Source organism: Quercus robur, chromosome 9 (genome assembly GCF_932294415.1).
Source record: "Quercus robur chromosome 9, dhQueRobu3.1, whole genome shotgun sequence".
Taxonomy (NCBI): Eukaryota; Viridiplantae; Streptophyta; class Magnoliopsida; order Fagales; family Fagaceae; genus Quercus; species Quercus robur.
In genome coordinates, this window is record NC_065542.1 from 51,432,162 (window position 1) to 51,440,822 (window position 8,661).

The following is an 8,661-nucleotide window of genomic DNA, read 5'->3' on the forward strand; positions in this document are numbered from 1 at the left end:
CTCAGATTTTCAAACTCTACGTAACTATCAAGAGAAAATGACTCTCCTTATGAAGCCATATCAATGCTCACTTGCAGACAATTATAAGCACAAAAGAAAAATTACAATTATGGTTTCAGATACCCTCAAATAACTTTTTTAACTATGAAGAGGAAATCACTCATTAAGACGGCATAACAATGCTCACTTGCAGGCAATTATTGGCATAAGACCCAAATTTACATCTCACATAAGACCAAAATTTCATTTATGGCTTCTGTTGATCAGTCAAGCAACCAAAACTAGCATGGAAACTCTTGACAGAAAAACTAATGATATAACTATCATAAGAAATGAAACACAGAAACAGAATTGCATAATACACATCGAAAATTTTTACCAAATCCTGTTAAAGCATAGACGTGACAACAAGATTCTAAGTAGAAACTCGAAGCTGTTCCAAAAGAAGAGAGATGCCTAAGTAGAAACCCTCCAAAGACTATTCAAAATTATGGCCCAAGTAGAAGCTAGAACCTAGTGCCCCAATATAAGATGAAAAAAAAAAAAAAAAAATTGATCCAACGACCAACAAAATTCAGGCTTTGATAGCTCCTCCCAGAACAGGAAATTGTTGAGGGTCTTCAATGCTAGGGGCAGGAACATCCTCCACCTGAGGTCGCTGTCCCAAAAATTCACCTCGGGCACCACGCTCACCCCTAAACTCACCTCGGGCACCACGCTCACCCTTAAACTCACCTTGGCCCCCACGCTCCCGACCACGACCACGGCCACGGCCACCACGAGCAGGAACAGCTGGTTTCAGGAATTCATTAATGTTCATCGACTGCAAGAAAAAAAATATGTATTATATGAGAACATCATACAGAGATAAACCCTGGACTATATCCACCACCTCTGCACTACATGGATATAATGGCTGAAAGAAAAGAACTGAAATATAAATAGAACAGAAAGACTGCATAACTATGGTGCGAAGAAGAAAACGTGTAGATACTATTCACCTAACCAAATGAATCAAGCTTCAAAGTGGGAACATAAATTTTGACCATTAAAGAGTACACTAGCTGCCATGCATAAAATATCAGGAGTGATATAAACATGATTCAGATATAGTTGAATCAGGGACAGATTTACTAACCAAAGTAAAAAACTGATTTAATATTGTTAATATAAAATATTAGACGGAAAAAATCAATCGGCAATGCAAATACATATTTAAGCTTTTGTTTCTTGGTTTGTAAACACATATACATCAGCCAAGAACAATTATCACAGAAATGAAGAGATATAGAAAAAAGTAAATGAACTGAACACATTGCATGCAAGGGAATGTCATAAGTTACCTTCCGAGCTTTCTCATCTTTTTCAAGGCTATTTTTCTTCTTAAGCTTCTCCTCGGACTTCTGGATTAACATTAGAAAAGCAACATGAAAACATTCAAATATAACATACAAACAATGAAAATGACAAAAAAAAAAAAAAAAAGACTACAAACTAGTTTACCCACCGGTTTGATGACAAGGCTGTCATCTTTCTTTTTCTCAACAAGTTGCATTGACTCAAAATCCTTATCAAGAGTGACCGTTCTCTGCTCAGCCTTTCTCAAAGATTCCAATGCTTTCCTCTTCTCAAAACACACCTTCTCATATTCCTCAAGTGTCATATTCTGTAAGAAAACCAAATGATCCTTTTAACTTTCAATTGACAAGATGATCTTGACAATTTGAAATGAATGATATCCTTACCTTCTCTTCTTCATCATCATCAGCAGCATGTTTGGCCTTCTTTTCAGAATTATCTTGAGCTTTAAGCTTCCCTTGTTCATGATCTGCATCTTTAGGTTCTTCAGTAGTCACAGGAATATCCCTATTATATACAAGAATAAAAGAAATAAATAAAAATCAGAATAAAGTCTACATATCAATAGAGCAATTTAGCTGGACCTGGCAATGGCTTCCAGATTCAGAAATCTTCAACCACTCACAATCCTAAAGCATATCAGCCAATACTTTGATTTAAGTTATGATTTTTATCTTTCCACCATATAAATCTTATATCTGAATTTATAACCATCCCTGTGAATTGTTATGCATTTTTAACATGATATATAGCTCACTGTCACTTTTTTTTTCCAGTTATGAAAATAGATATCGTAGTTTACAAAAGTAAAATATCACATACAAAAGGAAAGGTCAAATAGAGAACCTCCTTAACATATGGTACAAACAGCAAATTTAAACTGGCCAAGCAGCAAGATCAAAAATAAGATCGATGAAGGTACACAGAAAAAAGAATTACAAGTATACTAAAAGTCATTTGTAGAAAGAGCATACCATTCAGCTCCAGCACTGTTATCAACTTGCACTGCAGTCCCAATATCACCACCACGGTTTTCCTTCGCTTCAGTATCATTAGACACTTCACCTCTTCTATTATTAGGTCCAGATTGTCTATCATAAGGACGGCTATCTTGTCCCCTGAAACCATGATTTCCCCTACCATTACCCTTTCTACCACCACCAGTACCCCAATTCACATTTCTAGGTCTCTCATCAGATAGTGCCTCACTTTTGCGAACTTTACCCTGAAACTCATTCTGTTCCACACTGCCACCATCATTTGTATCCTGGCCTGGCTTATCAGATGGATAACTGCTCACAACATCTTGGTTCTCACTTCCAAACTCGTGACCTTCATTAAATCCCCTCCCTCTACCACGGCCTCTTCCCCTACCTCCCCCTCTCCCTCTGCCTCCACTGACACGAACACGCCCCTGCACCTGCCAACCATCCCCTACCGCATTTACAGCATCAGCTCCCTCAGTCCTCTGGAAACTATTTTCCCCTCCATTGTTCCCATTATAACCACTACCCCCTTCATTATTGGGCTGATAGCCATCTGATCCCCTGTTACTCCGTTGATAACCATTCCGCGCTCCATTGTTACTCTGATATCCATCAGCACCTCCATTATAACACCCTCCATTGTTTCTCTGAAATCCATCAGCCCCTCCATTATTTGGAGGATAGCCATCAGATCCCCTGTTACTCCGTTGATAACCATTCCGCCCTCCATTGTTACGCTGATATCCATCAGCCCCTCCATAATTACGTTGAGAACCATTCCCACCTGGCCCAAACCTTTCAGAACCACGACTCTGACCCTGCTCGTCTGACTGCTTTTTATTTACAACAATATCTCTTCTTGTAACTGCAAGTTGGAAATTAAAAAATAATAATAATAAGTACAGAATATTAGTGAAACACTCTTAAACCTAAAACATAATGCAACAAACTATTATAAAACTAAATAAACAGAAGGGAGTCAAACATGTTAAATCCTGCAATTCCCAATCACAATATAAGAATGTTGTGATTCCCTTACACATCATTGAGTCATCAACTCAGAATAACAAATCCCAAAACATAATGCAACTTCAATTTCACAAATCAATATACAATTCCAGCACACAATACTCTTTCACAAATCATTTCAATAGAAAACAAATGAAAGGAATTTAGTGGTTCTTGGCCAGGAAAAAATCCACCTTAACATTTAGTCTCTCTATTAGGAATAGATCCACTACAGAGTGACTGAATGAGATGAACAATAACAAAGTACAAATTTACAAACCCAAAGACAATATTCAACATATTCATATTCAGCACAAATATCACCCCAATTTTTCTTTCTTTCCATTGCCGATTACTTCCTTTCGATTTCTCAGTAACCAAACACACAAAAAACCAAAAAAAAAAAAAAAAAAAAAAAAAAAAAACCACACAAAAGAAAAACCCAGAAACAAAAAGAAAGAATAGGATCAGAAAAAAAAAACAATCACCATGTTCAGGGAGCACAATAGGCTTCGCTCTCATATCGACGACGATGTTGTTGTTGTTGTTGTTGCTCTTATAGTTATTGGAATCCACATCCAAATTGATACCTATAGGTTTCTCCGCCTCCATATTCTTTTTCTTCTTCCTCCTCTTCTCCTCCGCCGCCACTCTAGGGTCGACCTTCACGACGCTTTCGATGAGCGTCGAAACGTCGTCGCTGTCTTCTGCTTCATCACCCAAAAGGGCGAACAAGTTTAAGTTTTCTTGCCTAGCCATTAGAGAGAGACACACACACAGAGACTGACAGAGAGAGAGAGAGAACAGGGGTTTTTCAGACACGAAAAAGAGAGATCATTGAGAATCAAAAACCCTAACCCTAGCGGAGGCGGTTCATGGTTTTCAAAGAAAAGAGAGAGACAGAGAGAGAGAGAGACAGAGAGAGGCTCAGTAAGGTATTTTATAGCAAGCGTGAAATCATGAAGAGGAATATTGTGTTTGCTTGGTGAGCAAGGCAATGTGGGGAATTTTTGTTTGGCTACAACGTAATACGCAAGTAGAGCGACTTCTTTAAATTTATACACCTATTGTTTTTTTTAGTTCTCTTTATAAGAAATGAAAATATGAAAATTTGTTTTGAAATTTTCATTTTTTTTGAAGTTATATGAATTAGAGCTTGTGCCTATTTAAATTGGATTTTTTTTTTTTTAAACTTTTTGAAAAAGAGGTTGTTTGAAAATTTAGTACTTATTTAAAAAAGTGAATTTTAAAAAATATTATATTTTGAAAATATGCAATTTAGGAAAACATTACTAGATGGGCACTTTGTTATTGCCTATATAATCTAATTAGGAAAAAGAATAAATGAAATTTTTAAATTTGGTCAATTGTCATTTTCAAAGTTTATCTTTCAATTTTGTCATTTTAGTCATCCAAATAAAACAAAACTATTTTAACTTCTTATAAAACTACTTATAGTTTTAACTTTTCTTTCCAATTTTTATCCTAAAACAATTACTTATTGTTTAATATATAAACAATCTCTCTCTCTCTCTCCAAGTATCTCGAATGGTCTCACAACATATTAGATGGACTTTGAGTTGTTTAGGGTTCAACATGACTTGATTGAAATGGGTGGTGACTTATGTATGGGTGGATCAACTTAGGGTGATTGGTTTTGATTGAAGATGGTGGTTTTGTTGCAACTTGGGGTTCTATAGAGTGATGTTTTGGTGATTGATAGTTCAAGGAAGGTTTGATGTTGCAGGTCTTCTAGTTGTAGTTTGGGTTCGATAAAATTGTATAGTCAATGGTCATTATTGGGGGACTTGGTGGGTGTGCTTGGTGTGGGAGAGGGGGGGGGGGGGTGTTTGTTAAATTTGTCTCATGGATCTCTAACCATAGATGTCTCAACAAAGATGGAATTTAAGGCATGATTGGTTGCTTGGTTTCTAAGGTTTGGTTTTAGCTATGGTAGTCAGCTTTCTTTGTATATAAATTGCAGTAAGGTTTGCTTCTTCAATTTATGGATCTTGTGTACTCTTGTCTCTTTATCTCAAATGATGATTAGAAGAGGGTTTCAAATGAGTCATTGTTTGGATTTTGAATGCTGGCAGGCCAGCTCAACAACTTTGAGGGCCTAAGGTGAAAATTTTAAGTGGGCTTTTAAAAAATATATATATTAAATTAAACAATATTTATTAAATTTTTTATTTAAAATATATTTTTCTTGCTTTTGAAATGCAAAATTACTAATTAAGTTTTTGTTTTTAAGTTCCGCTAATATTTTTTTTCAATTAATAATATGACTAATTCACTTAATTTTAGTAGACCTTAAATAAGATTTTATTAATTGGTATGATAACTTATAATAAAGTAAATGAGACTATTCATGCTACAATGGGTGGGTTAGCTTCTTGGAGCATCTCCAGCAAATTTATCAAATCTTTGTACTGTTTGGAGAATGAACAGTGACTTTTACTTATATCTACCCAATTTTTCAAATATACTTTCCAACAGATTCTCTTTCACATTCTCTATCTCATTTAAATACTATTTCTTCATTCATTATTTTTTTTTTTTTTAACAACTACACATCTTCCAACATTTTTTTATTCAACACCTGATTATTATAATAGAAAAAAAAAATTTTGAAGAATGAACAGTAGCCCATCAGACTTGATGAGCTACTGTTCATGAGCCAAAAAAATTTTTGGGTATAGAGAATCCATTGGAGTGGCTTTTTTTGATCTCATTCTCTATTATAGAGAATATTTTGCTTTTGCATAGACCATTGGAGATGCTTTTAAGGGAGTTAGTTTTAGCGTGTGGGGCCATGGGTCATGTGGCTGTGTGTGTTAGTATGCTATGGGCAATGTGCTACTATTATATTATCAGCTATGCGTGTAGTGTTGTGCAGTGTACTGCAGGGCTTCCCCCCCCCCCCCCCCATCTTTTGTATTTTAGGATACAATGGGGCATTTTTAATGCCTTCTATTGACCAATAAAAAAACTTTAAAAGATTTTAATTAAAATATATAGATAAATATTATAAATATATATATATATATATATATATATATATATATATATTTATACACAAGTGGATCCTTCTTTTATTTGGGAGCCTTAGGCGATTGCATCATTTGCTTTTATGCTTCAACCTGCTCTTAATGCTAGTGTGTGTTGACTGGTGACTAAGGTTGTGTTGATGTACTATAGGGTTTGATTTACATTTGCAAGCTATGCGGGTTTAATCATATAATTAGGGTGATTTTTTTTTTAGTTGAAGCTTCACTGAGTTTATGTATAATTTTACATTTTATTTTTATTTAAAATAAAATATAATAATATTTTAATGGTTATTAGTAATATGGATGAAAGGATTATTAGTGATAACAAATTTGAATTTAAAGGACTCAAATGACAAAGATAAAACTTAAATAAATTAAAAAAAAAAAAAAAAGTCAATTCATTCATTTATTGACCAAACTTCTTTCTTTTTTTTTTTCTTTTTTTTCTTTTTTTTTTTTTTTGAGAATATTTTTATTGACCAAACTTAAAATATTTAATTTGTATCATTGCCACCTTATAATAACTTAGTGCCACATAACTATGTTAAATTTTACTCCATCTTAAGTAAGAATTATAATCTCAAAAAAAAAAAAAAAAAAAAAGTGGGTTCCAATTGCTTAACTAATAAAGTCTCTGATGGTTGAATAAAAGATCAGAGGTTCAATCCAAGGGTGTCAATACCATACCGGAGGCTGTACCGGTTTAGCCAGCGGTACGATATATTTCGAGTACCGGTCAATACCGGTGTACCGTTTCGGGATTACCGCTAATATATATATATATATATAAAATTTTAAAGTGACAAATTCTATATAAATTAATATATTTATTTACATTTCAATTTTTTACCTCTTTTGTTCAAATTATTTTAAGCTAATGCCTAGCCTATTTTACTACTCAATAATAATTAAAAAAAAAAATTAAAAACCATAATAAGGCTTCTGAGTGGTCAAAAATAAAAGAAGAGTCAGCTGTAAACTAGGGGCAGATAAACCACGTTGGTTTGTTCGCCCCTTAATAACTTCTGTTAAAAAAAAAAAAAAAAAAAAAAAAACCTTTTAGTAAGAAGCAGAAAGTGGGTAGGCGTAAAAAAAGTGGAAGTCATCTCATCTCTGTCCTCTGGGTTTCTCTGCTAACATTTTGTTTAGAAACCCAGACCAGAAATGCCAAAAGAAAGAGAGTGGCAACGAGGAAGAGAAGAAAACTCAAGAAGCTACTATGTGATGGCAGCGAGCTCAAGCCTCAAGATCTAACAATATTTCACTGGTGGATGAAGGTTCAATAATGGTGAAGAGGCGCTGTAAGTAGCAATTTTTTTTATGAAAATCCATTTCAGTTTGTACCGGTCCGGAACGAAGATACCACCCGAAAAGCACCGGAATCCGCCGAAATGGCCGAAACAAGCCGAAACACACCGGTATTTAAGACGGTACGAATCAACCCAGTTTCTGTACCGGTCCAGGCACCGGCACGAAAAATTCCGGCCGTACCGGCCGGTACGGTACGGAATTAACATCCTTGGTTCAATCCCCATCTACACCAAAAACTGATTGGTGTCTTGGTCTGATAATAAAGAGTTATTATTAGGAACGAACGTCATAAGTTAAAACTATCTCCCAAAAAATAAAAGAAGTTAGAATTATAACAACAAAATTCAAAAAGTTAAGGTGATAGAATGGGCAAGTGACTAAATGAAGTCACAAATTAGTGTCTTAACCTTATTAAAGGTATAATTATTATAGAGCATATACCATAAGAGCATCCATAGCAGATGTGGTATTTGTGCTAAATGCTATAATATTTGGCATTTGGCACACCAAATACAAAAAACGGAGCTTTATCAGATGTGTAAAATGAGTCAAATTTTTGCAACATGCTATAGTACCCTTTCAATTTTGACATAGTACGGACAAAAATGGTATAACAATTTAATATTTTTTTATTCTCTTTTCTCTCTCCTCTCTATTCACTTTATTCATTTCTCTTCTCTCTCATTCTTCCTTAGACATCAAGCCTCTCCATTCTTTTCTTCTTTCACTCTTTTTTCTTCTCAATCTCGTTGTTTTTCTCTCTTCCTTTCAGACATCACCCTCAGTTTTTTCTTCTCACTCTTTTCTTCTTTCACTCTGATCTCTGTCGCTGTGGATTTTTTTTTTTTGCAGTGATTTGATACCCGATTCGGCAGTGGATGGGTTGAGATGGTGATTGGTGAATCACTGGTGGTGGGTTGCAATAGTTAGATTCAGTGGTGGGT

The 8,661-nt window shown here is 34.8% G+C and overlaps 1 protein-coding gene across 1 annotated transcript; it reads right to left on the reverse strand.

Annotated features, from left to right (window-relative positions):
- Positions 1–296: 296 nt before the first annotated feature.
- On the reverse strand, positions 297–4,356 carry LOC126698982 (uncharacterized). Its single transcript, XM_050396526.1, has 6 exons — positions 3,842–4,356; positions 2,334–3,210; positions 1,746–1,866; positions 1,508–1,666; positions 1,344–1,403; positions 297–823 (listed from the first exon to the last, which is right to left on the reverse strand). The coding sequence occupies exons 1-6, from the start codon at positions 4,110–4,112 to the stop codon at positions 575–577; spliced, it is 1,737 nt and encodes a 578-aa protein (XP_050252483.1). The 5' UTR covers positions 4,113–4,356; the 3' UTR covers positions 297–574.
- Positions 4,357–8,661: the final 4,305 nt, after the last annotated feature.